Source organism: Onychostruthus taczanowskii, unplaced genomic scaffold (genome assembly GCF_017590055.1).
Source record: "Onychostruthus taczanowskii isolate IOZ18803 unplaced genomic scaffold, ASM1759005v1 scaffold13, whole genome shotgun sequence".
Lineage (NCBI taxonomy): Eukaryota > Metazoa > Chordata > Aves > Passeriformes > Passeridae > Onychostruthus > Onychostruthus taczanowskii.
This window is the reverse complement of record NW_024498462.1, coordinates 500812-519222: the sequence shown is the minus strand read 5'-3', so window position 1 is coordinate 519222 and position 18411 is coordinate 500812. Positions and strand designations below refer to the sequence as shown.

The 18411-nt window shown below is 58.1% G+C and overlaps 3 protein-coding genes across 5 annotated transcripts in view; 2 read left to right on the top strand and 1 right to left on the bottom strand.

The window, feature by feature from the left end:
- The first annotated feature begins 4779 nt into the window (after positions 1–4779).
- GJB1 (gap junction protein beta 1) lies at positions 4780–6575 on the top strand. The gene is made up of 2 exons (XM_041396511.1): positions 4780–4886; positions 5577–6575. The coding sequence occupies exon 2, from the start codon at positions 5592–5594 to the stop codon at positions 6429–6431; it is 840 nt and encodes a 279-aa protein (XP_041252445.1). The 5' UTR covers positions 4780–4886; positions 5577–5591; the 3' UTR covers positions 6432–6575.
- A 655-nt stretch (positions 6576–7230) lies between these two features.
- Positions 7231–8385, top strand: LOC121331804 (gap junction alpha-3 protein-like). The gene is given in 2 exon segments (XM_041396565.1): positions 7231–7282; positions 7285–8385. Coding segments are annotated over 2 exon segments (1032 nt in total). The 3' UTR covers positions 8265–8385.
- A 1456-nt stretch (positions 8386–9841) lies between these two features.
- The window catches only part of ZMYM3 (zinc finger MYM-type containing 3), a 31561-nt gene continuing 22991 nt past the window's right edge, over positions 9842–18411 (bottom strand). For all 3 annotated transcript variants that reach the window (XM_041396333.1, XM_041396332.1, XM_041396334.1), the window contains 12 exons: positions 16656–16714; positions 15938–16106; positions 15229–15344; positions 14899–15073; positions 14212–14358; positions 13367–13470; positions 12799–12967; positions 12526–12677; positions 11962–12076; positions 10800–11054; positions 10598–10715; positions 9842–10191 (listed from right to left, as the gene is read on the bottom strand). In XM_041396333.1, coding sequence (XP_041252267.1) covers positions 9993–10191; positions 10598–10715; positions 10800–11054; positions 11962–12076; positions 12526–12677; positions 12799–12967; positions 13367–13470; positions 14212–14358; positions 14899–15073; positions 15229–15344; positions 15938–16106; positions 16656–16714 — 1778 coding nt within the window. In that variant the 3' untranslated portion in view covers positions 9842–9992. The remainder of the gene's footprint in view (positions 10192–10597; positions 10716–10799; positions 11055–11961; positions 12077–12525; positions 12678–12798; positions 12968–13366; positions 13471–14211; positions 14359–14898; positions 15074–15228; positions 15345–15937; positions 16107–16655; positions 16715–18411) is intronic.

Genomic DNA, 18411 nt, shown 5'->3' with positions numbered 1-18411 from the left:
CCCGGGGCCAGCACAGCAACAGCCCTGCGCCCCGCCCCGGCCCCCTCCCCGCGCAGGGCTGAGGGTGAGGATGCTCGTTGGAGAATGTATTTATACCCTGTCACCCGCGCAGAGTAACAAATTCCAAATAAAACAGAAGTGATATTTTTAATAGCGGTGTGTCTCGCCTCTTCTTGGAGCATGCAGGGCCCGGGGACCACCGGGCTGGGTGGGGTGCGCTGTGCTGGGCCTCATGTCCCTGGCCAACCCCCCCAGAGGCACACAGGAGGAGGACCCTGGTATCACCCACCATGTCAGGGTGCTGGACCCCCACATGCAAGCTGGCACCACACCATCCAGGACTGCCAGCACCATGTGTGTCCCCACATCCCCCCAGCCCTGCTGCCCCCAGCACTGGGATCCCATGTGGGAATGCAGCTGTCCCACAGCCCCCTCCCTCCCAGCTTCAAACCCCTTCCCCAGCCTTTCCCAGCTGAGCTCCCCTCCCCCTATTTGCCAAAGAGAAAAGCTGCTGGTTTCATTTCTTTTTAATGTAATTTCAACTGGCGTTGCCATGGAAACCAGGAGCAGAGTGGGGGGGCTGAATTGCCTCCAGGCAGCGTGCAGATACTGGAGCCAGGGCCGAGGCCCCTAGCCAGGGGAGCTGGGGCAGGCAGGGAGACAGGCTGTGCAGGAAGCTGAGTGTGGGGCTCTGCCCTTCTCCCCACGGGGGACTTTTGCAGCTCCAGTGCCACGTGCACATGTCAACCTGTCCACCACCGTGCTCCAGACCCTGTGCTGGACCCCCCTAAAAGCCCTGGTGCTGCCCATTGTGGCACCCCACAGGGTGCCTAGTGCCCTCTTGAAGGGGTGATGGCGTTCTGCCTCAGATTAGGGGATTGCCCTGCCTTTCTGTCCCCTCTTCTCATCCTTGCACAGCCCCAGCTGCACGCTGCCACATGTGCCAGCATGGCCAACCCAGCTAGGACCCCAAGGCAAGCTGGTGACAGACAACCCACTGCTATTATGCTACTGCCTTTGCAAAACTCCTGAGGCTGCCATCTGTCCAGGGTGTCCTTGACCATCAACAAGTTTTCCTTTGGAGACCTGGCAAAGCTCAAGGGACACTGTATCCCAGAGGGCATGAACAGTTTACATCTGCGTGACAGCTGTGGGATATCCTCTGCTTCAGGGGACATGTTTAGGGCTGTTGGCAAGGAGAGCCATAAGGGAACTCTACTGCAAAGGTGTCCCTGGCATGGGAGGGAGTGAGTGACCTGTGGGTGGCCTCTGGCTGCTTGAGGAGTCACAGCCAGGAGGAGGGCAGGGATGCTGCTCTTCACAGAAGCATCACTGGGATAGTGCCCTGGTCCTGTTCCCCACACCTCTGATGCACCCAGGACACAGGAGAGCAGACTCACAGGCAGGCGGAACAAGCTGTTAAGTCTTAGGCTGCAACCCCCTCTGCCCTGTGCTGCAGCAGCACAAAGGATTTCTGTGCTCACCCACTGCCAGTGACCTTCCTGGCAGTTGACTCAGACCAGAGGGTTTTGTCTCTCTGAGAACAGCAGCCTGGATCCAGGGATGCCTGTCCTGCTGCCAGTCGAAGCCTGGAACCCAGCAGCCCCTGCACTGCAGTGGCCATCCAGTGACGAGGCTGAGCCATTCACAGGGCCAGCCCTGCCTGGAGCAGAACGGCTGGGGAAAGGAGACTCTGGAAGTCTCCTCTGCAGCCCTCCTGACAGTGGAGATGTTTCAATGGTGGTTCAAGCTTGATTTCGTCCATCATACCCATACAGACTGCTGGACTGCGAGTTCTCCGACCCTAGCAGAATGCCAGCAGCTGCGTCACCTCAGTCCCACCATCCGCACGCTGACTCAGTCCTGCCCCAGTCCTGCCCGTCTCATCAGCTTATCTGCGTTACACTGCCCACGTCTTTGAACTCTTCCGCTGCAACTTCAGACACCAATTAACTCCACAATTAGCGTCATTAACAAGGAGCTCATTTCTGGCCCACGTGGTGGCGGGCGGGGCAGTTTTCTGAGTACTGGAGGCAGCGCCGGCCACGGCTGTTTGGTACAGCCCGTCCTTCACCGATGGCTTTTGCAGTTTAACCTGGAGCTGCCCGCGCTCCCGCCCACCCCTGGGACCTCTGCTCCTCCCAGCACCTCCCTGCAAGGACAGCGGGCGGGCACCGTGCTGGACAGCAACGCCCCGAGTTCCTCCTCCTCTTTCCTGTTGTTGTTGTTTTTTTGGTTTTTTTTTAATCCATTTTTACTATATTTTAGATGATTCCCACGCTGAGCCCCGCCGCTGCTGCCGCGGGCAGGTGCGGCCCCGCCGCCCCCGACCCGGCCCCGCAGCGCCACCTGCTGCCACGGCCGGCGACCACCCCGAGCCCCCCGCCGACCACCCCCGAATCCCCGCCGACCCGTCGCCTGGCTCCCAGCGCCCCCCAGTCGCCCCTATCCTGGCTCCCAGTAATTCCCAGTCGCCCCTTGCCTGGCTCCCACCGCCCCCCAGCCACCCCTGTCCTGGCTCCCAGTAATCCCCAGTGACCTCCCGCCTGGGTCCCAGGGCCCTCCAGTCACCCCTATCCTGGTTCCCAGAGCTCTCCAGTCACCCCTATCCTGGCTCCCAGTAATCCCAGTGACCTCCAGTAAGGCCCTGAGACTGCCTCCCAGGGACCCCTCTCCTACTGTGCTTCGTCCCACTTAGCTCAGCCCACCCCAGTGCTCACCAGTCTGCCCTCCTCTTGATCGCCCTCAGTGACCCCCACCCAGCCTGATCGCGCCAGCCTGGCCCCACTATAGCCCCTTGCTCCCGCAGTCTGCCCTCCGCTGACCCCCAGGACACGTCCAGGTGCGGGATCCGGGCGGTGCCGCTCCTCGCCGGCGCTGCTGACTCAGGTGTGGCGGTTTATCAGACTGGGACTGTGGCCCTGATGGCCCCAACCAGCCCTGCACCGCCGGCCACCGCCGGTATCTCTTTGCCCACCGACCCCCGCCCCGCTGCGACCCCAGCCGCTCCACAGTGCCACCCTGCCGTCCCCATGCGGGAGACGCGGGCACCACGGTCACCCTCATGCGAGGGACGGCGTGCAGGCTCCCGCAGCCCGGCCCCGGGGCCCAGGATGAGCGGCAGGGTCGCCATGTCCCGCACGGGGTGCTGGGCAGCGGGACCTTGAAGCGGGCCAGCCGAGTTAATCGTTGACAGGCTGTTTGCCTTTTCCCGGCTGCACTTTTACACATTGAATCTGGGTATTGGGTATTGGCTGGTAAATCAGCCGGCAGCCTGAAGCACCAGATCAAGGTGCTCCAAGAGCTGGGGGTACTCAAGTCATCCCCTTGGTGGAGAGCACGGCTCCGGCGCGGTGCATGTGCCTGGCTTGCAAGGAATGCAGCGGGGAGGATGCTCACAGCAGGGGAGTGGGGCCACGGGGACCAGACATCTCCCCGGGGAGCATCCTGGGGGGCTGGCCGTGCCGCGGCGCTGCAGTAGCCCCGGGGCTGGCCCCGGGGGATGCTTAGCCGCGGCGGTGGATGCGGGTGGGTGTGAGCCAGGCTGGACACACCTGCGGTGTTTACTGGGCGAGTCGTGGAAGGAGCAAGGCTGTTTGGGAGGGGGTGGGTGACGTGCTTTCAGGGCAGTATAAAGTCCAGTGTGGTGCGGCGCAGACTGATTGCTGCAATCCCAAAGAGCACTGATTGTCCTGCTGCTGAGGTGAGGAGCTGGCGGGCACGGCACCGTTGCGGTGGCGGCCGCATGTCCCCAGCTGGGGAGCACCGGGGGGGCAGAGTGGGGGCCACAGCAGGGCTCGGGGAGCAAGGGAGAGCCGGCAGTGCTGGCCCTCGTGGCGGGAGAGGGGCAGCGAGGGCACAAGCGGCGGCCTCACGGCTTTGCTGGACGGGCTCGGGCCGCCACCGCTTGCACAGCTCCGGCTGCTCGCACCTTGGGCAAAGGGGAGGAGGTGGCATTTGGGATGGCATTAACTGCCCTGCCAGCCTACAGGCACCCAGCTGGGAGGGTTTACTGGGTATGCTGCTCCCCACCTGAGGCCGGGGACGAAACCCAAGGGACATGGCGCCATCCCTGCGGGGATGGGGCGCAGTGTGGCGGTGCGGCTGGGAAACCAGCCTTGGGGGCACGGGGGCTGTGCGACACAGGGATTGTTGTCCCAACCAGCATGTCCGAGCAGGAGGGCAGCGTCAGTGAGTCCCTCTCGGGGGAGGAGCGCAGCCCCAGCGCACAGCCAGCGTCACTCCGCCGGGCTTTCTCCCGCATCTCCAGCTGCACACGCGGGGCAGCTCCAAAGCCCTCACAGACGCTGCTGCTGGCACCAGAGCCTTGAGGAGAAGGCAGGACTCACAGCAGCGGTACCCAGTGCCACCCAGCCCCGCGGCAGCCCAGTGCCAGAGCCCTGCTCCAGAGCCCTGTGCCGTCCATGCGGGATGGGCACGCAGCCTCGCTCGGCCATGCTTCCTGGGGCAGGGACCTCCGGGAGCGCTGGGTGGCCTGTCCAGCACGGCGATGTGTGTGGCGTGGGTCCCGCCGGGCAGAGCCGCGAGCAGCCCGCGGGTGGGGGGCCGTGGCCGTGGTCGGTGCGGGGCGTGGTGGGGAGGTGGGAGTGGGTGCAGGGCCGAGCAGCGGGAATGCAGCACACAGGCACTTTGTTTGGCCAGGGTGGGCGGAAGTCAGGGCGTTAGATCTGAATGCTAAAGTGTGTTGTTCAGGGGCCGATAAAGGCCCCATTGTATGTAAATAGTTTATAAAGCACCATATGACTTCCAGTGCAGGGCAGTGGCAGAGGGAGACGAGGGCAGGCGGAGCAGAGCTCTCCTGCGGGAGGCATGAGACCTTAGAGGGGCCACTGGGGGAGCTTGCGAGGACCCTTCCTCACCGGCAGGTACGCGTCGCCAGGATCCTCCACACTGGGGGGTGGCTGGTCCCAGCCACCCAGACTCATGCAGGGGTGGGAAGCAGCTCCCGGGGCTGCTCAGTGCCAGTGGGTGGCTCTGGTGGGGCAGGGGTCTGTGCTTGGGGGTGGGGTTGCCCTGTGTTCCCTGGGCAAGGATGGCCCTGGGAGGGCAGTGCAGAGCTGCACGGAGGTATCCCCCCAGCTCAGGGCTCTCTGGCCATGCTTCTGCAGATAATGCAAGAACAAAGGGAGGCACTGGTGCAGTGGAGCCCATGAAGCTCCTTGGGACCATTCCTAGCCAAAGAGCTCAGCACTGGGTACTGGGGGTCCCTGCAAAGGTGTGGGACCTTCACCCCCATACCCCGTGGCAGCTGTGGGTTAGGATTCCTGTGCCAGTGTGGGGTGGCAGGATGGGAGAATCTGGCACAGCTGGGGCAGCCAGTCTCCTGCCTGCTCTGGCCAAAATGCTGCCTTGAGCTGTGTCAGGAGCAGGAGCCATGCTGCCATCCTGTCTGTCCATCCTCCCGTCTGTTGATCCTGCTCTCCACCCACCAGGGCTGCCACCCACTTGCTCCCAGGTCCCTCCTGGGGCTGTTGCCACTGGAGCCAAGTCCTGCTAGCTCTGAGCCAGGGGTCCTTCCTGCTCCTAACACCATCCCTCACCACTCTCTCCTGCAGACATCGTGAGAAACGATGAATTGGGCCGGCCTCTACACGGTGCTGAGCGGGGTGAACCGCCACTCCACTGCCATCGGGCGCATCTGGCTCTCCGTCATCTTCATCTTCCGGATAATGGTGTTAGTGGTGGCAGCCGAGAGCGTCTGGGGGGATGAGAAATCCGCCTTCACCTGCAACACCCAGCAGCCTGGCTGCAACAGCGTCTGCTATGACCACTTCTTCCCCATCTCCCACATCCGTCTGTGGGCCCTGCAGCTCATCCTCGTCACCACACCAGCTCTTCTCGTGGCCATGCATGTGGCCTACCAGCAGCATCAGGAGAAGAAGCTGCTGGTGCTGACAGGGCATGCGGATGCCAAGCACATGGAAGAGGTCAAGAAGCACAAGATGCGCATAGCGGGTTCGCTGTGGTGGACGTATGTCTGCAGCGTGGTCTTCAGGCTGCTCTTCGAGGCCGTGTTCATGTACATCTTCTACCTGCTCTACCCAGGCTACCAGATGATGCGGCTGGTAAAGTGCGAGGCTTACCCCTGCCCCAACACTGTTGACTGCTTCATCTCCCGGCCCACTGAGAAGACCATCTTCACTGTCTTCATGCTGGTCACCTCCAGTATCTGCATCATCCTCAACATGGCAGAGCTGGTCTACCTGGTGGTGCGGGCCTGTGCCCGCCGAAGCCAGCACCACTCCAACCCCACGTCGGCGAAGGGCTCCTTCTATGGGCACAAGCATTCCTCTGAGTACAAGCAGAACGAGATCAACCAGCTGCTGACAGAGCAGGACGGTTCCCTCAAGGACATGCTGCGCCGCAACTCTGGGCTGCAGGAGAAGGGTGACCGCTGCTCTGCCTGCTAGGGCCACCACTGCAGGGGCCCTGCCCCCACAGTCGCCCCATGGGCCTGTTACTGTCCCTGTCCCAAGGATAGCATCCCTCAGACGTGAGTCTGGCTCTCCAAGATGGCCAGGAGGGCATCTTGGGCCATTAAATCTCCATTCTCAGGTGCTGCCTCCCTCCTTTCTGCTCTGGCCGGGATATGCCGGGAGCTGGGGTGCCAGTGTGGGGTGTCCATCCCTGCACCCAAGTCGTGGTGGGTGCCACGAGGGGCTGTGTGGCTGCAGTGCCAGGGCTGAGCTGGGGCCTGGGCTGTGTTACCCTGACAGCCAGCAGCAGCCAGTGACCCCTGGGTGGCATTGATCAGTGTCCAAGGGCTTGCGCTCCCCCAGCACCAGCCCCTGCAGCCCCGAATATAATTAGAAAAGTGCCCAGACCAAAAATAGAGGGGAAAAGTTTCCCCAGTGGCTGTTTGATGTGCCAGTCACAATGAAAGCCAATGGGGCACGCAGCTGCCTCATGTCCCAATAACCCCATGCCTGCCGTTGGGTGACCGGACAGACGGAGCAGGCAGACCTGTCCGCGCCCCACGGAGGAGCTGGGCACCAGCTGGGAAGGGGCCTGGCAGCATCCCCCACACCCCAGTGACAGGAGCGGGCGGCGCGGGAGCACTGGGCTCTGCCCCACCACCCTCTACGGTGAGAGGTCCCCGTGCCGGATTGCCACCGCGGTTGTTCCCTGTGGCGCTCCCAGCTCTCTGCTGGAGCCCTTTGCTCCCCCTGCTCTCCTTGGGACAGGTTAGGGGGTCCCCTGGGATGCAGGATGGTGACACTCCAGGGACAGCCTTGCGTTGGGTCTGTGCACACCTGCTTGACCAGGGAGTGGGGTGGCATTTTGGCGGGTAGTGGGGCGGCTGTGTCTGGAGGGTGGCTGTCTTGCAGGGCACCACAGCACGTGCCATGGGGGACTGGAGCCTGCTGGGCCGGCTGCTGGAGAATGCCCAGGAGCACTCCACGGTGGTGGGGAAGGTCTGGCTCACCGTCCTCTTCGTCTTCCGCATCCTGGTGCTGGGGGCAGCCGCGGAGCGGGTCTGGGGTGACGAGCTGTCTGGCTTCTCCTGTGACACGCAGCAGCCTGGCTGCCAAAATGCCTGCTATGACAGCACCTTCCCCATCTCCCACCTCCGCTTCTGGGTCCTGCAGATCATCTTTGTCTCCACCCCCAGCCTTGTGTATCTGGGGCACATCCTGCACCTGGTGCACCTGGAGGAGAAGGCACAGCAGCAGACGGCAGCACGGGCCGGCAGCGGGGCCAGGCGGCAGCGCCCCAGGCAGCCGCAGCTCCCTGCAGGGAACACGAGGGCACGGGTGTGCATGCGGGGGGCCATCCTGAGGACATACATCTGCAACATCGTCTTCAAGGCTCTCCTGGAAGTGGGCTTCATTGTGGGCCAGTACGCCCTGTATGGGTTCCAGCTGAAGCCCCTCTACACCTGCAGCCGCTGGCCCTGCCCCAACACGGTCAACTGCTACATCTCCCGGCCCACTGAGAAGACCATCTTCATCCTCTTCATGCTGGGGGTGGCTTGCGTGTCCCTGCTGCTCAACCTGGTGGAGATCTACCACCTGGGTCTCACCAAGTGCTGCCGGGGGCCAGGCCCCAAGTCCCGCATCCTAACTGCTCCTGGTGGGCCTGTAGGGCCTGGCAGCACCTATGTCACTCTGCCCAGGGGTGGCAGCCCCCTGGCTGCTGGCAGACCCCCCCATGGCCTGGCACCACTGAAGAAGGCAGGTGCATGGCTAGGGGTGGCTGCTGGGTCCCACAGGGACACGCGAATGGCAGACCTAGCAGTGTAAATGTGGCCTGCTGGGATGGTCAGGGACGGGCAATGCGTGGGTGGGCACAGCAGTGATTGTGTCTCCAGTCTCTGCCAGGCCCAAGGCATGGACCCCATGGCCAGCATGAGAGCTGGGGACAGCTCTGGGGACACTGCTCAGCTGCTCCTGGCACCCCTGGGAGCAGCAGGGCTGCGAGTAGAGCATGGAAGGGGGAGAAAATAAACACTTACTGCACCTCACTTGACTCCTGCTCTGCTCACAGGCACTGTGGCATTGCTCTCCAACTGCTCCATCCTACAGCCACGCTGCAGGGCTAGGACAGGGCCACTGCTGGTTGGGTGGGGCTGCAGCACTCTGGGCCCAGGGCAGGGCAGGGACAGGCAGGGCATGCCATGCTGGCACCAGTGGGCACTGGGGCAGAGGCCATGACCACATGCCAGAGCTGGCAGGACAGCAGGGCCCAGGCAAGGTAGGAAGTGCAGGGAGCACAGGCTGGGATGGATGGCAGCAAGGTGCACAGCAGCACAGGGACACGAGCCCTGCTCTCCTACAATGCTCACCCTGCCCAGGGGGAAAAACCAGGGGCTACCAGTTTTTCACATCTTTATTTGAAATGAATGGTTTCCAGAGACACAGGGTTAGTCCTACTGCCCTGGCATCACTACAACAAGACTGGTGAGCGGCTCACTCTCCACATGGACACAGAGAACAGATGGCCCCAGGCCAGGGCCCAGAACAATATATACAGGCTCAACAGGAGACCCATGTACAGCTCAAGAAAACCAACCAGAACACGAGAAGGGGCAGGAGGCAGCACAGAGTGGCACAGCTGGAGCCGGACTTGCCCTGGGCAGGGTGGTGGCAGCCTGTGGGTGTGGGAGGGAGGGGGAGGTCAGGCAGGGCTCCCTGCTTCTGCCAGCAAATGCCTGGGCCCTTGGCTGGATTGGACGTTTCCACTGATGGCACCTTGCACAGGGGAGGGTCCGTACACAACTGTGGGGAGAGAGGGGCAGCACTAGTACAGACCCATCTCCATCAGTTTTCAGGAGAGTCAGAAAACACTGACCAAAGAGAGGGAGGCATCCTGGCTGCACACAAGGGAGGTATCTCTGTGGCAAGGCCAGATGTCTGCCCACAAATTCCAGTGCAAGCTCCATCTACTCCCTGCAACCAACCCAAACCTCTCCCACCCCGGGACAAAAGTTCTCCTCCTGACCCAACAACTCTCAGGCTGCCTGTGGCCCATGCCCACTGGCTTGAAAAGACAATCCTGCCCCAGCAGCAGAGCTACTGTGCCTTGATACCTCCAGCCTTGTGAGAGAATGCTAAAGGAAGAGGGAAGTAAAAGCTTCGGGGGCCACTGGTCCAATGGGACAATGTGTTTTGTGCAATTCCTGCCCTGGGGCACAGGGAGAGAGGGGTAGTGGCAGGGCTGGGGGTAGGGGAAGGACAGGGCTGGGCAAGGGGAGCTGCACCAGGGACTCTGCCACTCCTGTGCCATGGGAATGGACCCTGGGGAAGATGGCTCACCCAGCAGTCAAAACGAGACAGAGCTGAGTGTGGGGGCCATGTAAGTAGGGGATGCCTGTAACGAGCAGGATGGGAGGTCCAAGTCTGGTAATGATGCAGGGACAGCACTGCTGCAGCACCATCCCTTCCTATGCTGCATGGCCCCTGCCCTGCAACGGCAAGCAGCAAGATGAGGTGTCCAGGCTGGAGTGCAGCCAGTCCAGCAGCACCTCTGCCTTAGTCCATGTCATCCTCCAGGCTGCTGAGCCGACTGTGCTCCTCGTAGATCTCCCTGACGGCCAGGATGCGGTTCAGCATGCTCTCCAGCATGCTGCGGTCCATGGGGATCACCGAGTACCAGAGCGGGGACTCGGCGATGCACGACCGCTCGGGCTGCAGGTAGAACACGTCGTTGCGGTTCCGCAGGCTCTCGGGACTGTGGAGAGACAGGAGGGTGAGACCTGGGGTACCAGCTTCAGGGCCTCAGACAGCCTGGCCTGATGGCCTGTTTAGCAAGGGGTGTTCACAGCTCGTCACAGCCTCTCATCATTCAGTAGGACAAGGACACAAACTCAGCCTACAGCTCCTTGTTCAAGGCCAAAACCCCTAACCACCCAAGCACTGGACTCTTACTGCACATTCCTGCCAGTCTCGAGAAAGGCAGGAAGAGGGCAGAGAGAAGCATTCTCTCAAACTTGGTCTAGTGAAGCAGCACAGAACCTGGGCAAGACTGCGTGCTCGTGTACAAATGTCCGGAGAGCAGCAGTCACTCCACAGGGTTCCATCAAAACTAAGAAGTGGCCCCAAAATGGCACATGCCCCTTCTCCAGAGAAAGCCTCACCATTTGGAGAGATAAAACTCATAAAACTTGACTGGGCATCGGAGGGGATTCATCCTGTTCTCCCGCTGCTCCAGCATCGGTACCTCCTCCTCACGCTTCCGTTTTCCAGAGCCGCCATCTGCAGAGAGGGAGAGAGCTGGATCATGGCTGGATCCTGATGGGGGATGCAGGGGGAGGAACAGAGATGTTCCCCCAGACCCACCTCGGCTTTTCTTCTGCTTGGCAGGAGCGTAGTAGCGGATGCTCACTACCTTTGTCATGCCACGGGCTGTGCTGCACTTGCGGGACTGGCGCACCACGTTGGTGAAGGAGAGCTGCATGTGCTCCTCCGCTGTCTGCAGCCCGAAGAACTTGGTGTTGAAGAACATGAGGGTGTTGAGAAGCACAAAGGGTGAGTAAACACCCAGCTGTTTGCACTCCCAGAGGTGCTCCTCCTCGACACGGGAGAAAACTGTGTCTGCAACACACAGAGGGAGAACCAGGTCACATCAGCAGTGGCTTTGTGGCAATCCCTTCACCCTGCCCAGGAAAGCTCACTGCAAAAGATTGATGCTTCATAGCATCTCTTTTTCCATAAGGTTATTTCTCCTGAGCCATGAGCAGAGCTAGAGCTCTGCCCAGCCATAAGCCTCCCCAGATCACAGCCAAACCACAGGTGAGAACCCAAATCAATCCTAACTGCTCATCACTACAGATGGCCAAAGAGTGAACTTCAGGTCAGTGTTCCACCACACTCAGTGAGATTAGGGAAAAGCAGCAGGCAGGAGGGATCTGGCCAGCTCCTGCCTAGATACACAGGTCTGGAGTCAAATGGCTCTGCCTGGGATAGCCAATCTGCAGAGATGAGGCGGGATCTATGAAATAACTACTGACAAGACACAGCAGGGAAGGCAGCCCAGATCATAGCACCATGAAAAGCCTCTGCAGAGCTCTAGGTTAGCCTGTTCACAAGGCAGCAGCACAGCAACCTTGGCCAAGGCCTAGCACCATGTGCAGGGCTCATCCATGTGCTGGGAACACAAACACACGCACCAGTGTGCCTCCTGGCTTGGCATCCTCCTTGCCAAAGGGGGGAGACATCACTGTGAAGTGTTGCAAAGATTCAAATTGTCCCAGGATCAAAGCACACGTGCTCTACTCCCAGCTACCCTGACTGTGGGCAACAGAAGCTGCTGAAGCATAAACCACGCTGGCTCTGCAGTTGGTTTGGGTCAGTATGACCTCAACACACAGCAGGACTGTGCTGCCTATGCCAAGGTTGAAGCTGGGGGAGAACAATCGGGCTAGAGGATCCAAGGCTACAAACTGGATCCAAGCACAAACTGGATACATGAGGGGAGTAAAGGTACTCTGAAGAGACGTACTATTTGGTAAGATTGTGGGTTGCCAGCCACTCAGGGATTTGTTCAGCTCCTGCACGAAGGTCAGGTAGTAAAGGTCTGTAAATATATTCACCATACGATTGTTCTCGAGCAGGTACTAGAAAGGACAGAACACACAGTCAAGAGAAACACAGCGGCACCTGGAATGCAAACCCTCCCCAGAGAGCCCAGGGCACATATGCAGAGCACCCCGCCTTGCACCACCAGAGCTGCTGGGCAGACACTTCTGAGAGCTGCAAAAAAATCCTGGGGCATGACAAAGCAAACTTAGTGCTGAAGAAGGGCCTGAGTCTGGGGAGATCCCCCAGACCTCCTCAGAAATGGGCAAGAAGGGTGCAAGGCTGGGGAATAGATGCCACCTACTCTCTGAGCTTGGGAACAAAGACCAAACCATATGGGATGCTGTCATGGCATGAGACACTAAAGGAGAGTCCAGCCAGCCTCTCTGGGTCCCCAGAAGGCAGAATGAAGGGTACAAGCTCCCCTCACCAGATCTGAACCCCCCAGCCTGGCTGCAGAGGATGAGGGCAGCAAGGCCTCCCTCACCTGCTGGATGCCAAGGCAGAGGTAATAGATGCTGTCCGGTTCATAGCGCTCCCCATTGGGCCGGGTTATCTCCTTGACAAACTGGGCCAGGCCGTAGTTGAGCTCAGCGGCTGAGCAGGCTAAGATGTCTTCCTTGATCCTCATGGGCTTGGCTGGAGAGACAAGGACAGCAACCTCAGACAACAGCCTACAAGGTCAGGAACACCTCAACACCGCAAGGTCCACTTTCTGGGAGGTTTGTGCCACTCCACTGCATCCAGACAAGGCACTTACGGCCAAAGCGTAGCTCCTCTCCCTTGCTGGTTTCTCCTCCTGCATACTTGGCTTGTACCCAGGACTTCCAGGCATTCACACCATATGAGTAGTTGAGCACTGTACAGCTGGGCTGGCTGCTCATCGAGTCCCGGGAACAGCTTTCAGAGAGCACCAGGCGCTTCTGCCCCTGCAGAGAGGTGTTCTGTGAGACTGGGCATCTACCTGGGGCAGGTGCAGGAGTCCTGGCCACCCCTCACACCTGCTGACTGTCAGCTTCCTACAGCGTGCCATGGCAGCAGGCACTGTTCTGCTGGCAGCCAAGCCAACAAAGCTCATTAGTTACAAGGGTCACAGGCACTAAAGAGACCAGCTGTCACATGACTTGTAGCATTCAAAGCTCCTCCGAAGCGACAAGCAAGTATTTTCATTCAAGGAGTGGCCTACAGGCCAACCATGCCCTAAAACATGAGGGCACAACCTCCCCAGCGCACCAAAGACTGGTACACTTCACCTCCTACATCCCAGGTGGCAGCTCCCACTCCAGACCCAAAGGGCTTTAAGCAGGCAGTACCCATAGAGAACTCACCTTCCGGACAGCTCGAGGCAGATCTTGCTCTGTGGACACATCATCTGGTCCCACTAGCCCACAGTCAAAGAGGAAATCCACACTGGGGTTGATGTCCAGAGGGTCTGAAAGGAAACACAGGCAGAAGGGTTCAGCTGAGACTTCTCATCCTGCCCCCGGTGCTGGCCTGATTTTTACAGCAAAATGAAGAGGGAACACTTCACATCCTCTACCACTGTCTGGCATGCACTTTTAGCCACAGCCCAACAAAGAAAATATGGCTCCACCAGACAATGCTAAAATTTCTCAGAATGACCAGAATCCCACATTTTCCTTTCTGACAGTTTTTTGCCTGTTTATTTTTTTAAATCTGAGGAACATTCCTCATTCCCGGGTGTCAGGCCAGTACTGTGGACAGCCTGGCACAGGCACCTCAATTCTGTTGTTTGCTGCTAGCATCCTGCCTCAGCATTGCTGTGCTCCTGCAAGTCCCTGCCTCTTCTTCCACCTTCTGTTAATAGCCACTCAGCAATTTTGCCATTTCTCAGTATGCCATGCCTTGTCCAGGTTTCTCATTTAGCTGGATCCTCTGGAATCATCACTCATAAACACAGCAGTGCTGCTGCCCTGCTGTTCAAATCAGCTTCTCATTCCCCCTTCTCTGGGTCTTATGTTCACAACAGGCAAGTTTAGTCTGGACAAACACACACTCCTTCAGAAGTGGTGGTTCCCCACTGTGCTGCCAGTAGTCACCACAGGGCTCTCACACCATGTCAGTCAGAGGACATGGGGAGGTAAGTGCACACAGCTGAGGGCAGTGGGAGGACCCCCAGCAGCCCTGCACACCTGTGTCACCCAGCTCTTACTCTTAGGGAAGTCAGCCTCCAGGTCCTGGCCTGGCTCATCGAGGACATTTGCCATCTTGACAGCCATAGCCAACACATCGTCCCGCGCTGGTCCAAACAGATCACAGTCCTCCAGGAGACCCTCTGCACTCTGGTTACTCACCAGGTCTGAAAGGAAAAAGTTCATCAGAAATCCAACTTTCTTGAAAGACTTTTGTCTGTTTTCCCTGTGACAGCTGGAAAATGAAGTCAGAATCTGGGTGCTCAGAGCAGCCCCACGACACTTGAGCTGTCCAGCTTTCCCTGGACAGCAAGACACTGGACAGTTGTTGTCTGCCCAGCCACAACTCCCATCACTGCCATTTGTAGGAATGCAGCCCCCAGGTAAAAAAAACCTGCAAGACGAGGGCTGCCTGCAGCTACCTTTTGTAGCATGGAAACTGCTTTAGGGAAGAATCTGAACTGTCACCTGAATAAACTAAGAGAGCTGCACATGTGCCACAAGACTGGCACCCCCAAAAGGGACAGTGGCAGACACTGCTCCCTGCTGTAGCTCTTCCCTTCTGGTACCTCCTCAGTAGAAGTTAAGGACTTCCTTTTCAAAGGCTTTGGGAGAGCCACTATCCCAGCAGGTGTTTTAGCTCCAAGAGCTGGCAAACCCCCCTTGATCCCAGCTGCTGGACCAGACCAAGCCATGGCAGAACCTACCACACAGGTCTGAGGAGGCTTTGTCCAGTTCCTCAGCCTCTGCAATCATCTCAGCCATGGCCAGGATGTCAGCCTCTAGGGGATTGGAGGGGATCTTCACCTTCAGTTCCTCAATGGTCTCCACGATCTTCTCTGTGCTCTCCAGTGTGGTGGGCAGGAACATTGGCACAGGCACCTGTGGACAGCAGCACACCAGGCAGAAAACTGACACTCAGTAGACTGACATAAAAGCAGAGGCAGGAGCAGAGCGTGAACAGAGAAGCAGGGAGACTTGAGCAAGGCAGGATCACAGCAGCAGGAGAACACGAGCAGGTGAAGCACGTTGCTTACCGGGACAGGCATGGAGAAAGGCACAGGTACTTTCTGGCAGTACATATGCATAGGCACAGGCACGAAGATCGGGACGGGGATTGGCAACACAACCAGCTGGGGCTTCCAGTCAGCCTCTGACAAGAGCAAAAATACATCAGTGACCTTAATCCCAGAAGTTCCTCCACCCAGCTCTGCTGCACGCTGCCATGCTCCCAGCCATCCAGCACCACAGCCCTTCCAGCCACCAGCTTCTAGGACTCATGGGCAGAGCTGCAATAACAGCAAGTCAAGGCCAGCAACAAGAGAGGCTTGCCTTAGCCAGAGGTACAAATCCTGCTCTTACATAGCTCTGTTAAGAGGTCTAGCTGCCTTGCATATGCTGCAGACCACACACACATGCCCAAGAGGAACTAGAGTGAAACCTTTTAGCAGACAGCCCTTAGACAAGCTAATGATCTCCAGAAGAACAGGAGCTGTCCCACAGGGTAGGATCATGCTACAGAGCTCTCTACATCTCTTGTTTTGCTGGTGATGGAAATAGGCTCCCTACCCCCAGCTCTGCCATGTGTGCCCTGCACCTGCCCAGAGACTCCTCAGCATGGTGCCAACACCCAGCCCACTCTGTGCAGCATTTCAGGCTGGGTTCACAGTTAGTCTGGAGCAGGAATGTGCCACTTGCCTTTCCAAAATGCCCCTGTAATCCTACAGTTAAATCTTGCTTTCCTACCTGTCTGACATCCTTTGGACTTCATTTCAAACTTGCAGGAGACACCCCGGTTCTGCATCAGTGGTTTACACATGGCAGCTTTGTTTTTCCGAGGGGTGGCTGGAACCAGAGGTGGGGCGGGAGGCGGCACAGCTGGAGACGTTTGGGCTGAGGAGGCCTTTGCTGACAGCTGGGGAAATGCAGAAAGCAGGAGGTTGGTGTCCACCTAAGGCAGCATAATCTCTTCCCTACTACAGGTGCAGGTGGAATGACTCCCAAAGCACCTCCTGGAGCCTGGCAGTCTGCAACACATGGACACTCCCATGGTCAGGCCATGATGAAGGACAGCCAAGCTGTTCCTGTCAGGCAGCAAGCCTGTGTGCTGCCTCTGCTGTGCCAGGAGTCCAGCAATGGTGGCTCCTGTCCCATGGGGTAGAGGGGAACAGTGGGACAGCAACTATACCCAGGCACAGGAAAGCACTGTGCAAAGAGAAGCCAGTGCCACAGTGTCAGGATATTCTGGAGCTCATAACTGATTCCTGGGGAACAGTTATTCTTCCCCCTTGTAGGAGATATGTTGATGTTGCCTTCCTAGGAGTTCTTTTCATCTCCCACTACCCAGACATCTCAAAATGAATTGGTTGTAGAAGAACGAAATCTCCCTGAGCAATGGCAGAACTGTCCTCTCTTTGGGGACAGCCCCTTTGTCTTGCAAACTCCTACCTCCAATGGGTCTTACCATGTTAGTTTCTGCCTTCTGTGTGGAAGGGACAGCTGGTTTTGGCTCTGAAGTCTGACCTGTAAGAGAAAGTAGCAACTCTTAAGTTCAAGAGCTCCTGGGCCAACATGTCCCACTGCTGGGACTGGAGGTGCAAGCAGCCAGAGAGCAGGGACAGGCTCCCCAGAAACTGCTCCTGGCCATTCCAGGAACAGTTAATGTTTCCAAAATCTCTAGCCCTAACACCTCAGAAGACACTACAACTCCAAAATCAAGTTATTCCCATGTGATTTTGTGCTCCCTTACAGTCCACCCCTTCCCCATCACAGCAGGTCAGGAGAAATCCCAGCCCCTTGTAGAGAGAGGAATCCAGGGCTCTAATCCCAGCTCTGCCTATTGGCTTGCTGTACCGAGCCATGGCCCCTCCCTGTGCCTCCATATCCCTGCAACAAATATCTTCGCAAAGTGCTTCGAGATCCCTAGGAAGAAGGTGACAGAGCTAGTAGCAGCATTGTGAGAAATCCCAGAAAGCAGAGAGACAGCTTTGCCCCAGCCCTAGGGATGCAGTCCATTCCCCTGAGGAAAGAGAGGATCACCTGCAGGTGAGAGGCGCGTGTGGCACAGCTGGTCTCAGGCGGTGACCCTATCACCCTGCCTCGGATGAGAATTCCAGCTCATGTGCTCTGCAGAGAACCTGCACCCATCTCAAAGGCTGGTGAGCTAACAGAGCACCTTCATCCCAGTCTCCAGCGATCCTTGGTTACCTACCAGGGATCTCTGACTGGCAAAAAAAATTGCCTTCTACTGGTGGGCCATGCATGAAGGAGACCCCTGCAAGGACAGCAGCAGGTCCCAGCACCCAAAGGCAGTGGCGGGTCCATTCACAACTCCTGCACACAGACAGGTCCTTCAGAAAAGACCCAGATTCCTCAAAGTCCAACACAGGAACATTCACACTATGAAGACTTCCTCCGACCTGAGGAAATGCAGGATAATCCTTGTACAATTTGAGGCCCATCAGCCTCCACTTGCTGACCACCACAGGGGGCAACAGATAAATCCCAGCTGGAGGAAGCTCCCTAGTCGGCAGCTAAGCATTCAGCCATAGGATCTGCAGCAGTCTCAGGGGCCAAGAACTCACCCTGACAACCCAAAGTAGATGGGCAGCAGGTCCAGGTAGGAAACACCAATGGCCTGAATGAGAAAAGACAAGCTATGACTTATGAGCAGAATTTCTGCTGCAGCAGAATCTAAAGCAAACAGGATTGCCCCACTGGTCAATGATTTAGGACTAAAGAAAACAAGATTCTTCTGCCATGTGCTACGTGTCCAGGCTTCCAGGAAAGCTGCAGCTTGTTCTTTATTCTCATCCCAAAACCAACAAGGAGCTGTCAAGGCACTGCCTGTAACAACTGTGACTTCTACCCTCTCCAGCTGGACAGCCCAGTGCAGAGCCAGCTCCTTTTGGAAGTCTTTGGGCACAGTTTTGAAGCAATGCTCCTCAATCCCACACTACATGAACTGTTCCCAGCAAGGGAACATCTGCTTGTATGATCAGCTACAAGAACTCTCAAGGATCACCAGATTGGTAGCAGCCACTGGATCACAGGAATTAATGGTTTTAGGCAATCACTGGCTGCAAGAGAGAATAAGGAAGAATAAAAGCTCTGTCTAAGATGAGCCTGAAATCCAGGTCGTCCCTTGCAAGCAGGCAACACAACTGTCAGGTCCACAGGAGACCATGCAGAAGCTGGTCCTCCCAAAATCCCCTGCACAG